This window comes from Corvus cornix, chromosome 22 (genome assembly GCF_000738735.6).
Source record: "Corvus cornix cornix isolate S_Up_H32 chromosome 22, ASM73873v5, whole genome shotgun sequence".
Classification (NCBI taxonomy): Eukaryota; Metazoa; Chordata; class Aves; order Passeriformes; family Corvidae; genus Corvus; species Corvus cornix.
In genome coordinates, this window is record NC_046351.1 from 1,632,546 (window position 1) to 1,648,429 (window position 15,884).

Genomic DNA, 15,884 nt, shown 5'->3' on the forward strand with positions numbered 1-15,884 from the left:
CCCAGATGGATTCCAGAGGATAAGAGCTTCCTCCAAGAGAAAAAACAATCTCAGGAAGCTTCCTGAGGAAGGGGACAGCACCGGGCACAACTCCTGGTTCCCAAAGTCTGAAACAACGTTTATTTCTCCATGTACAAAGCCTTCTTTTAGGGAGAGTGGAATGTTAAAAGCCGTGGGGTGCCCCGTGCTCCGGGTTCAGGTATGGGGGTGTCCGATACTCCCATCCCCCGGGCAGGGACCGTGGCTTTGGCTTCAGATGGACGAGGCACATCCACTCCTGGCTCCCAGGGCAACGGGAATGTTGGGAATAAGGCAGCAGGAGAGGGGGGCAGCGTGTAGTGTTCATGGCATGGGGGAAAAGGGGGGGCCAGACCCCACACGAGAGGCGCCAGCGCCGAGCTGGGGGGTCTGGAAGTGGGGGATGAGCTGCTGCCCCTCCATGAGGCACCACAGAGGTCACAGAAGGGATTTACAGTGTGAGGATCCCTGGGAATGCAGGAGCCACCCCAGGGACAGAGGAGCCACCCCGGGGACAGAGGAGCCACCCCGGGGACAGAGGAGCCACTGCTCCCTCCTGACGCCGCAGCAGCGAATTCTTCTCAGCCTCCTGGCAGAGGTTTCCCGGGATTTTTAGCTGTCCTGCTCCGACGGAGCCGCTTTCCTCCTGACCCGGCTGCGCAGGAGCCGGGAAGAGCCCTGGGCAGGGAAAGGGACGGGTCAGGACCCCCTCACCCAACCCCACACCCCCACCGTGCATCCCCCTCCCCTGGTACCTCTTTTCCCGGGTTCTTCCTCAGGGATCGCAGGCTCTGGCTGCGGGACAGGGGTTTGGGATCCCGAGGAGGGGACGGCGGGGGGGACACCTGCGAGTCTGACCACAGCTCCTCATCCTCCGTCTCGCTCTCGTAGCGGCGGCCGGCGCCGTAGGCTGGGGACAGGGGGGACACGCCAGCTCCCAGCACGGCCACCGTGGGCTTTGCTGGAGCCCCCCTCATTATGACCCCCCCAGCTCCTCACCCAGGGGCTGCTGGAGGCTCTGCTGCTCCTCCAGGTACAGCGGGTCCTGGAAGTGCACGGGGGCCTGGTCGGGCAGGGAGCGCAGGTCCTGCATGCTGAAGCTGCGGAGCCGCCCGGCCAGCGCGCCCTGGCTCTGCATTGGGGGACACAGAGCGGACAGGATGATCAGGAAAACCCCAATTTAGGACACACCACCCGCTCCTGCCACCCTGCTGGGGTGGGATTTGCTCTCTGGGTACCTTGGTGGCCGCCTGGACCGCGGCCGTGGCCGCCAGGTTGAGGCCCCTCTTGCCGAAGCGCAGCACGGTCTCGTAGCCGCGCTCCTGGGCCCGGATGAGGAAGGCGTCGATGTCCTGTGGGGTGGTATTGGGAGGGCAGGATGGTGGCCTGGGGCACTGTCACCTCCCAGGGCATTGTCACCTCCCAGGGCAATGCCATGTCCCTGGGCATTGTCATGTCCCTGGGCATCGTCATTTCCCTGGGCATTGTCACCTCCCTGGGAATCATCTTCTCCCTGAGTATTGTCACCTCCCAGGCCATGGCCATGTCCCAGGGCATTGTCACCTCCCAGGGCAATGCCACGTCCTGGGGCATTGCCACTTCCCCTGGGCATCACCAACCCAGCTCAGGGGGCTGAACCCCCCCCCCAGGGCGGGCAGGGAGGAGCCCCAAAATCCCGGGAATTTGTACCTTCTCCTTGCGGGCCAGCGTGGGGTGCACGAAGCGGCGGTAGAGCAGGCTGGCCCCCCGCGTGTAGGGGGACAGCAGCCAGATGACAAAGGCCATCTTCACCTCGTAGTAGAAGGGGAACCTGGTGGAGAGGGGCAGGAGATGGGGGGGGTTCAAAACCACCTCCTGCTCCCCCCAAACATCAGCTCTGTGGGGCCTTCCTTTCCCCCTCCAGGACATGGGGACCCCCCAGAGTCCCTCACCAGGAGATGAGGAGGTCGGTGAAGGTCTCTGTGGCCATGAAGAGAGAGAAGACGATCCAGTACATCATCCATCGGACCTGGGGGAGACATCAGAGGGGGCTGGAGCCTGGGAAAAGGGTGGCTGAAGCCCAGAAAGGGGGACTGGAACCCAGAAAAGAGGGATTGAAGCCCAGGAAGGAAGGAGCTGAACACCAGAAAGGGGGACTGGAACCTCTCAGAGGGGGCTGGAGCCTGGGAAAAGGGTGGCTGAAGCCCAGAAAGGGGGACCGGAGCCCTGGAAAGGGCGCCCCAGGCACTCGACTCACGTATTCCCGGATGTTTTTCGTCTTCACAGCCTTGTAGGACGCGTAGGCCGGGTAGAGCATCCCGAAAAGCAGCCTGTAAGGCAGAGGGGGGGTGAGGCAGCGCGGCCACCACGCGTAGAGCAGCAAGAACAGGGACCAGCACAGCTGCCGGCCCCAGCACCGCACCCTGGCCTTGACCCCCTCCAGCACCATCCCGAGCCCGGAGAGGCCGGGAAAAGGCTCCGGGAGGCTCCGGGGAGGCTCAGCCATGAGCGCAGGGTCACTCCCACGTCCACGGCACCGGCCCGACCTGTCGGGGCGTGGCAGGGGGCGGTGGCAGCGCACGGGCTCGGTCCCGGCTCCAGCCCGAGGCACCGGGTGAGGTGCCACCCCCAAACACCCTCCCCGTGTCCCGGTGAGCCTCTCGGAGCAGGGACCCCCCCCCCAGCAATGTGGGGAGCCTCAGAGCAGAGACCCCCTCGGATGGTGCAGGGACCCCCACCCGAGCAATACGGGGGACCCCCAGCCATGGGTGATGCAGGGGGACGCCAGGCCGTGCTCACCCTCCGCAGGACGGGCAGGGTGGGCCAGCAGCAGTTCAGGGACCCGTTTTTGGGGGGTGGCGTGTTTGGGGGGGGGGGGGTGGGGGTGCTGGTTATCCCCATACAAGAGATTTGGGGTCGCCCCTCCAAACCCCGCCTGGGGCCTCGCTGAGTCCCGCTGCGGGCCCAGCACGGGGACCCTCATTAATGGAATACCCGGAGGGGGGACAGGGGGTCGGGGACCCTTGGTGACCCCCCCGGGGGCCCTGCAGCCCCTCCCCCGTTACCCCGCCCGGACCCCACTCACTCAATCACCCGGCTGAGCATCCAGGACACCATGGTGCGGACGGGGCTGGAAGCCCGGGCAGTGCCGGGCGGGAGGGTCGGTGTTGTGCCCCCCCTGGAGCCCCCAAATCCCCCCAAAATTCCCCCGAACCCCAGGGGAGCGAATCCAAGAACTTGAAAGTTGCAGCAACGGAGCTGCGCATGCGCGGTCCGGGCCCCACCGGCCGCTCTTAAAAGGGCAACGCCCTTAAAAGGCCAGCACGTTCTCTTCAAAGGGCAATGCCCTTAAAAGGGCGACACCGCCTCTTAAAAGGGCAATGACCTTAAAAGGGCAACAGCGCCCCTGACAAGTGTGGGCCACACGTGGAGGGGTTTATAAAATAAAATAAAAACATTCTATAAATTCCCTAAGTATATGAAATACCAATATAAAATATATTAAGCATGTATAAAAATGGCGTGTTTAAAATTTGCCTAATATATTGAATATTACTATATTAATACAGGGTATATTCATATATTATATATATTAAATGTTCCTTAAGACATACAAATTAATTGCCTAATATATATATTTTTTTATATATATTAAAACATACAATTTCTTAAGCAGTGAGCAGGTAGGGAAGGCAGGGAGAGTCACTTAGACTGATGCTGAAGAATTATTTTTGGGTCCGGAGGGGATGTGATGCTTTTTTGCTGCTCTGATGGACGATGTGGAGCACCCCACTGGAAGAATGGAGCCCTGAAGGATGCTCCCGAGAAAATAAAAGCTGCTGGAATCACCTGTCTGGGCCACCTCCCTCTTGGCCTTGCAGCCCAAGGACTGATCCAGGGTTTCCCGAATTCCCCATCCCAATCATTGCCGCTCTGGAAGTGCCAGAATCCTCCTGCTGCGCTCCCTGGGCTTTAAAATCTGCTTTTTCCTGCCAGGGAAACTGAGGCAGGGACACGTGGCAATGCCCTGGAAGCAGCCACCCAGGTGAAATCCTGCTCCCCAAACCCATCCGTGCCCCCAGGGCGGCTGTTACCCGCGAGAGCATCTTTATTTGTGCTCTTAATTGGTGGTTTTTCACATGCATATTTATACACCTGGGAGACAGGGAAACGCTCCCCTGGGAAACCAGTTGGGCGGGGACTCCCCTCCCTGGGGAAACACCTCCTGCTTCCCACCCGCACCGTGGGCCAAGGTTTCTGCTGGAAAAAAACACCAGGCGAGCCACGTGCGGAGCCTGGAGCACCCCAAAATGAGGAGTTCTCGCTCCCTGGCGCTGCAGGGTGTCGGATGGAGCCCGGCCCCCCGTGGCTGGAAGGACACACGGGCAGGGCTGGGGGTCACAGTGTGTTTATTTGGGGGGTTTCTGGTGGGCACGGACACCCTTCTGGCACGCTGGGTCCTGCCTGGCACCGGGGCCATGGGCACGGGGAGGGGGGCGCTGCTGGACATGCACGGAGAGGGACAGGAGCTGCTGCCTCGAAACATCGCGCTGGCCTCAGGGCATCCCATCTGCATCCACCTCGGAACATCCTGGAGCATCCCAACCTCCTCAGGGCATCCCATTGGCATCTGCCTTGGAGCATCCCGCTGACCTTGGAGCATCCCACCACCCTCAGCATCCCATCTGCATCCACCTCGGAGCATCCCACCCTCCTCAGGGCATCCCACCCCATCCACCTCTCTCATCCCATCCACTCTGGAGCATCCCATCAGCCTGGGAGCCCCTCAGCATCCTGTGAACCCCCCACCTTTCCCGCCACATCCCAGCCCGCTGTTCCCCCCCTTTCAGACCCCAGCCCATGGCCCAAGCGGACAAAGACCCCCCACCCTCTCCACCCCCCCAGGGGTACAGCTCTCCAGGGCATGGACTGTCCCACCCTCCCTCCCTGCATCCCACAGGGTGAAACCGGGGAGCACCGTGGGGAAACTGAGGCACCGTGGGGCTGGGTGAAGGTGGAGGGCCGGGGCAAGGGGTGCCTGGAGGGGACAGGGGGTGCTGGGCGCATGCGTGTCCGGTGGTTGTCCGGGGCTCTCCGGGTGCCGGCTACAGGCTGAGGTCCACCACCACGTGCCGGTACACCAGCGTGTTGGCCTTGAAGCTGGGCGCCAGCAGCAGCTGCACGTCGGCCGCCGGCACGGCCCGGAACGCCCGCGGCGCCTGCACCGACAGCTCCTGGAACTTGGCGAACTTCTGCTTCTCCTCTTCCCACAGGTACACGTGGGTGAAGGAGAAGTCGCTGCCCAGCGCCAGGTACTGCCGCTGCCCCACGGCGAAGGGCTGCATCACCATGGAGCCGCGCGACGGCAGCGTCTGCACCTCCACGAAGCGCTGCCCTTCCCACCGCACCACCTTGGAGTCGCCGATGTAGCGGCTCAGGCAGAGGAACTGGTCCCGCTTGGTCTTGAAGTGTTTGACCATCTGAACGTCCAGCATCTCGCCCACCTCGCCCTGCGGCACAAATTGCTTCTGCGCCCGGCTCCACTGGTAGATGACGGGGGCCTGGGAGCTGCTGGAGATGATCAGCCGGGGTTTCCCGTTGTTCTCCACGTATTCCACGTCGGTGTCACGGTGCCAGGCGTGGAGGGCTTGGTGGGAGTAAAACCCATTCTGGTTCAGGTGGTAGAGGCTGGTGGAGCCCGCCTTGGAGCTGTCAGCGATGACGAAGTACCAGTCGCCCTCGATCTGGAAGGCCTCGATGTCGTTGGGCTTGCGGATTTTCTGGCTGTCGATGTCCTGGATCTTGATGAACTTGTCCACGGCCGTGTCCCAGCGGTAGATGTAGGAGCCTCCAAAGAGCTGCGCCACCACCACGTAGAGCTGGTCCTGCGCCACGATGGGCTTGCAGTGCACCGCCGAGTGAGCTGACAACAAAACCACGTCACATCGGGGCTGTGCCCGTCCCAGGTCACTCCCAGCCCAGGAGGGGACCCCCAGCCCGATTCCTCACCGGGGATGCGGTCAAAGTCGCGGAGTTTGCGCTCCACATAGTCCCACTTAAGGATGGAGCAGCTGCTGGCGCTCGGCTGTGCCAGGGCCACGTACAGGTCGCTGGCGTAGGTGAAGGGCTCGGCCGACACCGCCTGGAAGGGCAGGACCTGGTGCATCACGAAATCTGGAGCGGGAAGAGGTGGCAATGAGGGTCTGGACACCCAGGAGTGAGGTGACGTGTGACAGCTGACAGGTGACGGTGTTCCTCTACCTGTGGTGATGCACTGGAAGTCACTGAGTGCCAGGTCCCGGATCCGCTGTCCCTCGAACTGCCCAGGGCTGCTGCAGAAGACGGCGGGCACCGTGGTGTTGGTGCTCTCCAGCCACTCCACCAGCCACTTGATCTTGCAGTCACAGGCCAGCGTGTTGCCACGCAGGTCCCTGCCAGGGACGGCACCGAGTCACCCCCAGTGCCCACAAGAATGTCACCCTCTCCCCAGCTCGGTGTCCCGGGGGTCCCTGACAGAGATGGCACCGAGTCATCCCCAGCACACAGCGCCCTTCCCAAGCCCCAGCCCCCGGGATGTCACCCTCTCCCCAGCCTGCTGTCCCCGGTGCTGTGGCAGCCTCACAGGTCACTCAGGATGTCCAGCGGCTTGAAGAGGTCCCGAGGCAGAGTCTGCAGGTTGTTGTTGGCCAAGGACCTGGGGGACAAGAAGGGCTGTGGAGGTGACACGTCCCTGGCAGCCACGAAGGGACAGGGCCACCCCCGCCGTGTCCCCCCCGGTGCTCACAGGTGTGTCAGGGACTTGAGCCCGCGGAAAGTGCCCTTTGAAAGCGCCTGGATGTCGTTGTTCTCAATGAACCTGGAATGGGAGCAGACAGTGACGGGGCCATCCCGAGGATCCCCCCGCGCTCCCTGTGCCCTCCCTGTCCCCGCGTCCCGGTCCCCATGTCACACACAGGTACTGCAGGTGGCGAGAGCCCCGCGAAGGCGTTGTCCCCGATCAGCGTGAACTTGTTGGAGTTGAGGAGGCTGCAAAGAGAGAGGCGGGGGGGAGGGGGCGTCAGCTCCGGGGTGGGGCAGGGTGGGCACCGAGGGGAGCCCCCGGGGGCACGGGAGACCTACAGGAACTGCAGGGAGGGGATGTGGGCGAAAGCCGCCTCCCGGATCTCCGTGAAGGCTGCGTTCACCATCGTCCTGCGGGAGAGACGGAGCTTCAGGAGAGGGGACGGCGGCAGCGCGGCACTGCCACCCCCGTGCCCGCCAGCGCCAGCCCTGTGCGTCACCTGCTGCCAACCAGTGCAGCCCCTGAGGGGTCCGGGGAGGTGGCAGAGGGACCCCCGCAGCCACCCTGCCCGGTGGGGGGACACGGAGGTGCATGGTGCTGGCACCCACCCCGCGCTGCCCACGCCCTGCGGCAGCCCCTGGCCCGGGGCCATGTGCACACACGCGTGTGTAAACACACACAAGCGGCTGTGCGAACACACGCACGCAGGTGTAAACACACACAGCTGCCACACACCCCCGTGCCAGGCTCCGGGGAACCGCCGTGTCCCCAGGGACCCTCCCTCAGGACCCCCCCGCCCCCCCCAGCCGTGTCCCCTTGGGGCTACGGTCCCAAGGTCACAGCCGTGTCCCCTCGGGGTTGTGGCCCCCAAGGTCACGGCGGGGACGGGCTGCAGCCCTGCTCTGTCTGGCACTGATGGATGGCTGCGTGTGCCAGCACCTCAGGACACAGGGACAGGTCCCGGGCTGTCCCCAACCTCCTCCTCCCCCAGAGCCCCCCACACTGCCCGCACCCCGCCCTGCCACGCGTTTGCGCCCCGATGCAGCACACAGGGGCTGTCCCTGCCCCCGCAGCACAGCCGGCAGCCCCGGCCACCCCTGCACTCCTGGGATGTGACGCTGTCCCCATCTCTGTCCCCAGCCCGGCTACTCACAGCGAGATGACCTCGGGGGGCAGGTTTTTGGGCACAGCCTTGGAGTCCACGCAAAAAGCCGTGTCCCGGGTGCAGGAGCAGGTCGGGGGGCAAGGGGGGGGACGGGGGGCCGCCGCCCCTCCGCCGGCAGCCAGAGCCAGGCCACGGCGAGCAGGAGGAGGAGGAGGAGGCGAGCGGGGAGCTGGTCCCTCAGCATCCTCCTCCCGCGCCGCAGCTCCATCACTCCCTGGCCTTATCCCTGCTCGGTCCCGGGAGCTGCTCCCAACGCTGCTGTGCCCGGGAGCTGTGAAAAAGCCTTTTTTCCTCTCTTTTTTTCTTTTTTTTTTTTTCCCCCGGAGATCTCAGTGTGGAGGAGAAGCGGCGGAGGCTGCCTGACCTGCGGCTCTGCAGCACACCATGCCCGGCGCTGCGGGAGGGAGGGAGGGAGGGAAGGAAGGAGGAAGGGAAGGAGGGAGGGATGCGGCTGAGTGACAGCGCCAGCATCCCCGGGCACGCGTGTCCGTGCGCGCGTGTCCTCGGCGGCGACCAAACGCGGGGTCCCACGCCGGGGTGGGGGTCACCGGGCGCTCTCGGGGTGCACAGGGCTGGGGGACAGCACAGGGGTGATGCCCCCGCAGTGGCTCCCCCAGCTCGGCGCTGCAGCGCTGCCCGCGCCAGCTCCCTGCCCGCTGTGGCCGCGGTCGCCACAGCACACTGGGCACCCATCCATGCCACCCCGGGCACCCATCCGTTCCAGGCACCCATCTCTCCCATGCCAGGCGTCCATCTGCGCCGTCCCTGGCACGGCGCCCGAGGGAACAATGAGTCCAGCCAGCTCCTTCCCCGCCCCGGGGGGGGCACACGCAGCTGCCCGTGCAGAACCAGGGGTGCAGCCCCCCTGGGTACGTGCTGGGGCCCCTCCTGCCACAGCCCGGGGCTGGGTGTGGAGGGCAGGCGCTGCCCGCTGTTTGCTTTGGCACCCCCAGCGCTGCCGGACGAATGTCAGGGAAGGGCCCTTGGAGGTTTCGTGTCCCCTCCCTGGCTCTTCTCCGGGCTCAGCAAACAGCACGAGTGGCACCTCGGCAGCTGGAGTGGCCCCGGCCATGCCCAGTCACCCGGGATCCTATAAATCCCCCGGGCTCGGGCTGGTAGAAGGGACCGGAGCACACAGCGAGATGGACGACAGCTCCAAAGAGGCGCTGATGGAGGAGGCACCTCCGGTAAGGAGCACCCACCACCCACCCTGGGTGTGGGGCTGAGTCCCCGCTGCCGCCCCCGGCCCTGGCAGCTCAGCCGGGTGCTCCCCTGTGTCCCCAACAGAGGTACACGGAGTCGCCGCGCCTGCCCTGCATCCCCCACGAGCTCAAGAGCCTCCTGCTGATGGTGGTGCTGGTGGTGGTGGCCCTCGTGGTGGTCAACGTCACCTTCCTCCTGCTGGGGCTGCACCTCAGCGAGTCACACGCCGAGACGGTGAGGGCCGGCAGGGACCGCGGGGCCACCGGCTCCGGGAGAGGGTTTGGGATGGCACCGGAGCTTTGTAGGGATGGGGTTCAGGCCCCGCAGAGCTCCCTGACCCCTCTCCCCCTGGCAGGTGTTGCGGATGACCATCCACGGGCTGGATGGCGAGGGGACCCCCCAGCAGCTCGCCATGAGCAAGAAGGAAAGGACCGGGACGTTCGCGGTGCGGGACGGGCTCAACGCCTCGGCCACGGTGGTGTACGACTACAGCAAGGTGTGCGGGGAGCCGGGGACGGGCGCGGCGGGGACAGGGCCGTGCTGAGCTCACCCGGCTCTGTCTGCAAACAGCTGCTGCTCGGCTACAGGTCCTGGCGTCACCGCGCCTGCTACATCACCCGCGTGGACAAGGACAACTTCCCGGGGCTGGACGCTGCCACCGAGACCTTCCAGCGCCGGCAGGTGAGTGGTGCCCACCCCGCTGGGATGGTGGTGGAGCCCAGCCCCGGCACCCTGGGAAATGTGGGGGTGGGGGCTTGTCCCCTCTGGAGAGGACACTGTGGCTGCTGAGGGTGGCAGTCATCGTTCCGTTCTCTGTCCTGCAGGATGAGGACATTGGGGACAAGGCCGTGCCCCTGGCTGACCGCTCCATCCTGGGCACCACCATCAACATCCTCTGCAGCAGCGTCCCCGTGTTCTGGGCGTAGCAGCAGTTCCCAGTGGGGAGGGACAGCGAGATGGGGATGTCACTGTCCCCCACGCCGCCTTCCAGGCGGGATATCCGGGAATGTCTCCTCCTCCCCGTCCCCATCCCGGGGGCAGCCACCCCGCCACGGGGGTGCTCCATCCGCTGTCGCTTGGCACCGCGGCTTTCCCACTGCTCTCGCCGTAAAAAAGTGGGATTTGCTTTGGGATTTGCTTCTGTCTTCAAAGTAAAGCCTGTGCCCCCGCCTCCAAGTGGTGCTCTTGTCCTTCCTGGGGTGCTGGGGACAGGGATACCGTGTCTCTTTGTGGGGTGCAGGGTGGGGAGGGGAATCCCTCACGTTGGGGTGAGAGGAGCTCGGGAGGGATCAAACACGGGGGGCAGCAGAGCAATTGCACACGCTGCTCCCAGTGTCCCCATCTGTGCCCTCCCAGTGTCCCCATCTGTGCCCTCCCAGTTTGGAGGATGGAGGGTGAGGTGGAAAGAGCAACCTCTGCACTTCCAGACCTTCAGGAAACGCTCCCAACCCCGTCCCCTCCTCGTGCAGGTGGGGACAGAGGGACTGTGCCACATCCCCCGGGATGTCCAAGCCCTGGGTTATCCACAAACACCACGATCCACTTGCTCCAGCTCCCTCCCTGTCCTCATTCTCTCCCTTTTCCCATCCATTCCAGCCCCTCCTGCCCCACATAATCTGGGAACAACCTTTGGGGCCACTTTCAAGTGCTGCACTGAAAAACAGGGAAGCAACAGGGCTGGGAGGGGAAAAAGAGACCCCAGGAGGCTGATTTGATGTTTCCAGGGCTGCAGACTCAGTGTTGTCCCCAAAACCCCTGCCATGGGCACAGGAAGGGGGTCACAGCAGGGTGACACTTCTCTGGAACCAGGAGGGACACTGCAGGTTCCCGTGTGCTGACTCAGAGCCAGCAGCTCTGCTTCCCAAAAAGCCCTGCCCATGATAAGGAGCTGGGTCAAGAGGGTGCCCGGGGCCAGGAAAGGCGATAAGGGCTCCCACGGTGGCTGAGAACGAACAGCCAGGAGCCACTCAAGGGGCTCTCGTGGCCCTTGACACCCTGGGAAAGGAGGCAGCTTTCACCCCTCAACACCTGGCTGCGGGTGTTGGGGGTCTCAGGGGTGGCTGGAGGGGTCCCAGCCTGAGCCCAGCTGCAGCAGGGGCTCGTGGATGGGCAAAACCAAGGCCCAGCAGTGTCCCCCTGCCGCCTGAGCGGGACATGCCAGAGTTGCAACCCCCTCACCTCAAAAACCCCCACACCGTGGGCGTCTCTGCCAGCCCCAAAAGCCACCGGCAGTGGTGTCCGAGCACCCTCAGGACCAAAAATGAGGATCAGGGACACTTCCCCACGCCATGGTGACCCCGTTCCCACCCCATCCCTGTGGATTATAGGAAATGTTTGATGTCCTGTTTGTTCCTTGCCACATCAAGCAGCTCCAGGTGCCCAAGCTGGCAAAGGGACACGAGCCAAGGTCTCGCCTCGGCTGTGGCCACGGCCGGACGCTCCACCCTGGAGGGTTTGCTTTGGCCCTGCCACCTCGCTCCTGGGCGGCAGAGAAGTCCCTGTGCCTGGAAACAAGGGTCCTTGACCCAGTGCCCTCGGAGCCTCTTGAGCAGCAGGTTCCCAGGGGGATCCAGCAGGGAGTGGGCGATCAGCAAACACGAGTGGAGTGGGTCACATGCCAGGGCCCCGCTGCACCCCGGGGCCCCCAAACCCTTCACAGGGGCCGCTCCAGTCCCCACCCCAGTGGCCCGGTATAAAGTCCCCAGTCTCTGTGGCCAGGCTGGGCTGGGAATGGGAGGAGGAGGAGGAGGAGGAGGAGGAAGAGGAGGAGGCAGCCATGGAGAGCAGCATGAAGCAGGTGGTGCTTGAAGAGGAGGTGAGTCCCTGCAGGGTGGCAGCCAGCTCGGCACAGGGCTTTGCCCAGTTTATGCCAGCAAGGCACCAGCGCCTGGGATGGGGGTTTGGACCGTGGGATGCTGCATTCCCAGTGCCCAGGGGCAGCGGGATGCTGGGGGCAGCGGGGTGAGAGCTGCTCCCTGCAGCAATCCCACCCCCAACCTCCTGCATCCCCCTCTCCCATCTCCACCCCCCCGACCCCATCTCCTCCCACTTTCCCGCACCCCCAGGACTCGGAGAATGGCTGCTGCTGCCCAGGCTGCTGCTTGCCCTGCACCATGTGCTGCACCAAATGCTGCGCCAAATGCGCCCGGTGCTGCTGCCTGCCCAAGTGCTGCGGGTGCCCCAAGTGCCCCAAGTGCCTCGGGTGCCCCAAGTGTCCCGGCTGCGGCGGCTGCGGTGGCTGCCTCAAGAAGTCCCTGTGCTTCGTCCCTCGGCTGCTCTGCTACCTGCCCCGCAAGCTCCTGAGCTGCGGCCACCTCCGCTGCCTGCTCATCGTGGTGGTCGTGGTGGTCCTGCTGGTGGTCATCATCGCCGGCGCCCTGCTGATGTGGCTGAGCGCTGACCAGCACCACGCGGACACCGTGAGTGGGGACCCCCCGGTGCCATCAGTAAGGACCCCCTGATGCCCGTGGAGAGGGGCTGCTGCAGCCTCTGAGATCCCCCCTCTCCCCATTCCAGGTCCTGCGGAGCCGTTTGTGGACTGGACCGGCCTGGGAAGAGGACGCGGCCACTTTCTACCTGGACAGCGGGGACGGGAATGCAGCCATGGTCATCTATGACTACAAGAATGTGAGTGGGGGGTCCTGGGGGTCACGGGAGGGGGCGACGGGATGGAGGCGACCCTGGTGTGGCTTCAAACAGCTGCTGGTGAGCTACAGACCCCGGCTGCACCGGCGCCTGCTACGTGACCCGCGTGGACAAGGACAACGTCCCGGGGCTGGACACCGTGGTCGAGACCTTCCAGCGCCGGCAGGTGAGGACCTGGGAGGGGCAGGGTGGGCGTAGGGGGCTCGGTGCCTTGTGCAGCACCCCCGATGAGGAGTGATGAAGATGATGGTGAAGAATGTCCCTTGTCCCCCCTGTCCAGGCTGAGGACAGGATCTCCATGCCCCTGGCTGACCGCTCCCTCCTGGGCACCACGGCGAGCATCCTCTGCAGCCTCCTCCCTGTCTACTGGGCTTAGCCTCGCAGGGTGAGTCTGCAGGGTGGCCAGGGGGGGCTGCGGGACCCTCGCGGTGCCGGGGGACCCCCACCCACCCTGCAACACCCTCACAATGCCCGCTTCGCCTTGCAGCACCCCCGACAGTCACAGCCCCGCTGGGAGCATCGGCGACTCCTCCGCGGCCGGCCCCGCGCCGCCCACCCCGATTTTGGGGTGCGGGGGGTGAGGAGGGGTCAGGGGGTCGGCGCTGGAGGGGCGCGGGGGGGCTGCAGGCGCGGGGCCGGGGGCGGAGGCGGGGCGGGGGTGTCTGCGCTGCGCCGGGGGACAGCTGGTTTGTCACTTAAATCTTCTCAGCTTCGCCAAACCCAAGTGCAAAAATGAGCTTAAAAAAACATGACATTTAAAGAAAACACAATTCCCCGTTCCAGTTCTTCGCTGCCGGCTCCCGCCAGCTCCCGCCTTCCCCTGCCTTAAAAATGCCTTGAGGGGCTCCGAGCTTGAATTTTGGGGGAATTTCTGTCTCAGCCACAGCCTGGGGGGCTCACGGGAGGGCCCCCCCCGAGCGTGGCTGCCTGACCTGAGCTGCCCCGTCCTGCTGCCAGAGCCAGGCTGGCCTGAAAAATGGGTCTGTCCTCTGCCAGGCCAGAATAAAGGAGAAGGGCAGGAATCAGGTCTGGGAGCTATTCCTGGAGCCAGCCTGTGCTGAAAGCGGTCACGGCCACCAGACGCTGCCCGAGGACAGGGATCATTAGGATTGGGATGGTTTAGGACAGGGATGCTGGCGCTGTTGGGATCAGGAGTTGTAAGGATCAAGCATTATAAACATTGGGATTGTTGGGATGAGGGTGCTGGTGTTGGGATCAGGCATTGTTAAACTCAGGTGTTATTAGGACTGGAATGCCAGTACTATTAGGATCAGGAATTATTAGGGTCAGGATGGTGTTATTAGGATCAGGAGTTGTTAGGACTGGGATACTGGTGTCGTTGGGATCAGGTGTTACTGGGATCAGGCGTTACCAGGACTGCGATGCTGGTGTTGCTGGGATCAGACATTATTAGGACTGGGATGCTGGTACTATTAGGATCAGGAGTTATTAGGACCAGGATGCAGGTTTTATTAGGATCGGGCTTTGTTAGGATGGGATTCCGGCATTATTAGGACCAGGAGTTATCGGGACCAGGACATTGGCCTGGGGCTGAGAGGAGGAACAGGGAGCGGCCCATCCAATCTCCCTGGGAGTGGGAGCCCACCAGCCCCACAGCTGCCCCATGCCGGCCCCAAAGTCGGGACCAGCAGCCCCCCACTGCGCCCACACCTGGATCCAGCCCCCATTCCCACTCCGCAGCCGGGAAGCTGCTCCTGCAGGGGAAGCGCAGCTGCAGCTGGTCGGGATGTGGGGTGTCCATCCAGGCCCTCCGCGGCCCTGGGGTGTCCACTCCCAAACCCTCCCTGACCCCCAAACCCCCTCAGCCTCCCCCCCCCCCCCAGGCTGGAGCAGCTGAAGGAGGCGTCAGAAAGCTGGCAGGACCCCCAGGTCCTTGTGCAATAATTCCGGTATCCCGATTTCCGGAGGTTTGCGCCACAGAGGGGACCTGGGAGGTCCTGGCGAGGGAAATCAGAGTAAAACCCCCCAGCAGGTGCTGGGAATGGGGGATCCCATCCCTGGGAAGAGGAAGTGCCACGCTGGGTTGTGTCACAGAGGACACGGGGGACAATCCAGTGCTGGTCACTCACTGCACGGGGGTCTCCAAGGGGGTCACCACTCCTGGTTCCATGGGGGGAAAGGTCCTGGGAAGTAGCCCAGGCTGCTCTTTGCTGTGGAGGTTTTGAGGGTGGAAGCCACGGAGAGCCGAGGATGGGATCCAGGAATGCTCCTGGCAGCTCCTGGTGTCCCCCACCCTCACGGCTGTGCCAGTGCCCGGCTTTGGCATCGCCCACCTGTCATTCCAGGATGCCAAGGAAGCCCGGCAGGGCAGGCAGGCTGAGGTAGGAGCGCTGCAATCCATGTGCCCGCGCCCGGTGGCATCCACCTGGCACTCCTGGGATAAGGATATTCCCATCCTGATGCTCTCAGGCTGGGTGAGATGCTCAGCTCCTGTTCCAGGTAGGGCTCCAGGCTGGAATGCTGGTGGCCAGTGACATCCAGGGCCACCAGCATGGCTGCAAGGGAGCTGGGTCCCAGGAGCTGAGGCCGGCGTGGGAAAGCCGGGATTGGAAAAGCCTCCTCGGAGAGCCTCGGCTCCCCGGAGCGCTCCGTGAGAAAGGGGCGATCTCAGGGTGGAAACCAACGGCTGGATCCTGACATCATGGATTTACATCATCCAGGGACTCGGCCCGCAGACATCCTCCCCAGCCCGAGCGCAGGAGGAAAACAAAAAGTATTCCAAAGCCCCGCTTGTTTGTTTTCTTGGGAGACCGGCTCGAGGCTGGAGTTGAATCCAGCAGTTGCTCCCCAAATTCCCATCCCTGGGATGTGCTGTGTGGTGTGTGGGCCGGGGGCAGAGTAGGGACATGGAGCCAGCCCGGTTTTCCGGGGTTTATTTATCTGCTTGAGGAGGGAAGTCTTGCTGGATGTGGGTTTTGCAATAAGGGAGAACGAGGAAAATATCCTGGGATGATCCTGATGGGGGAGGAAAAGAACGGCGGAGATAAGGGATGAAGGAGGCTCTGTCATTCCTGGTGGGAATGAGCCCAGCCCTGGATGCAGAGGGTCCCCAAAAGTGAAGGGAAAGAGGAT

General features: G+C 63.8%; 4 protein-coding genes across 6 annotated transcripts; 2 read left to right on the top strand and 2 right to left on the bottom strand.

The window, feature by feature from the left end:
* Positions 1–97: 97 nt before the first annotated feature.
* REEP4 (receptor accessory protein 4) lies at positions 98–3,218 on the bottom strand. 2 transcript variants are annotated; one of them, XM_039564267.1, is made up of 8 exons: positions 3,083–3,218; positions 2,255–2,327; positions 1,950–2,026; positions 1,708–1,828; positions 1,257–1,370; positions 1,018–1,150; positions 774–928; positions 98–696 (listed from the first exon to the last, which is right to left on the bottom strand). In XM_039564267.1, exons 1-8 carry the CDS (start codon positions 3,112–3,114, stop codon positions 631–633), a joined length of 771 nt encoding a protein of 256 aa, XP_039420201.1. In that variant the 5' UTR covers positions 3,115–3,218; the 3' UTR covers positions 98–630. The 2 variants fall into 2 exon arrangements, with proteins under 2 accessions (XP_039420201.1, XP_039420200.1); XM_039564266.1 differs by lacking the exon at positions 3,083–3,218 and having other exon boundaries at positions 2,255–2,524.
* A 396-nt stretch (positions 3,219–3,614) lies between these two features.
* On the bottom strand, positions 3,615–8,372 carry LGI3 (leucine rich repeat LGI family member 3). Its single transcript, XM_039564260.1, is given in 10 exon segments — positions 3,615–5,920; positions 6,007–6,171; positions 6,259–6,428; positions 6,620–6,691; positions 6,782–6,853; positions 6,951–6,964; positions 6,966–7,023; positions 7,117–7,188; positions 7,932–8,034; positions 8,037–8,372. Coding segments are annotated over 10 exon segments (1,659 nt in total). The 5' UTR covers positions 8,152–8,372; the 3' UTR covers positions 3,615–5,102.
* Positions 8,373–8,735: 363 nt separating this feature from the next.
* SFTPC (surfactant protein C) lies at positions 8,736–10,322 on the top strand. Of its 2 annotated transcripts, none has more exons than XM_039564265.1 (5): positions 8,736–9,130; positions 9,231–9,380; positions 9,502–9,642; positions 9,734–9,827; positions 9,971–10,058. In XM_039564265.1, the coding sequence occupies exons 1-5, from the start codon at positions 9,014–9,016 to the stop codon at positions 9,973–9,975; spliced, it is 507 nt and encodes a 168-aa protein (XP_039420199.1). In that variant the 5' UTR covers positions 8,736–9,013; the 3' UTR covers positions 9,976–10,058. The 2 variants fall into 2 exon arrangements, with proteins under 2 accessions (XP_039420199.1, XP_039420198.1); XM_039564264.1 differs by having other exon boundaries at positions 8,779–9,130; positions 9,717–9,827; positions 9,971–10,322.
* Positions 10,323–11,890: 1,568 nt separating this feature from the next.
* Positions 11,891–13,384, top strand: LOC120411155 (pulmonary surfactant-associated protein C-like). The gene is given in 7 exon segments (XM_039564268.1): positions 11,891–11,961; positions 12,212–12,565; positions 12,663–12,773; positions 12,846–12,878; positions 12,880–12,957; positions 13,072–13,176; positions 13,279–13,384. Coding segments are annotated over 6 exon segments (711 nt in total). The 5' UTR covers positions 11,891–11,922; the 3' UTR covers positions 13,168–13,176; positions 13,279–13,384.
* The last annotated feature ends 2,500 nt before the right edge of the window (positions 13,385–15,884 follow it).

Bases quoted from the DNA above. Each gene is read 5' to 3' on its own strand.
- SFTPC (XM_039564264.1), top strand. From the start codon at position 9,014: ATGCCCAGTCACCCGGGATCCTATAAATCCCCCGGGCTCGGGCTGGTA. The intron at 9,131-9,230 runs GTAAGGAGCACC...TGTCCCCAACAG, and splicing joins TGATGGAGGAGGCACCTCCG to AGGTACACGGAGTCGCCGCG. The intron at 9,643-9,716 runs GTGTGCGGGGAG...GTCTGCAAACAG, and splicing joins TGGTGTACGACTACAGCAAG to CTGCTGCTCGGCTACAGGTC.
- REEP4 (XM_039564266.1), bottom strand. From the start codon at position 2,503: ATGGCTGAGCCTCCCCGGAGCCTCCCGGAGCCTTTTCCCGGCCTCTCC. The intron at 1,829-1,949 runs GTGAGGGACTCT...CCTCTCCACCAG, and splicing joins ACCGACCTCCTCATCTCCTG to GTTCCCCTTCTACTACGAGG. The intron at 1,151-1,256 runs GTACCCAGAGAG...CCCCCAATGCAG, and splicing joins CGGTCCAGGCGGCCACCAAG to AGCCAGGGCGCGCTGGCCGG.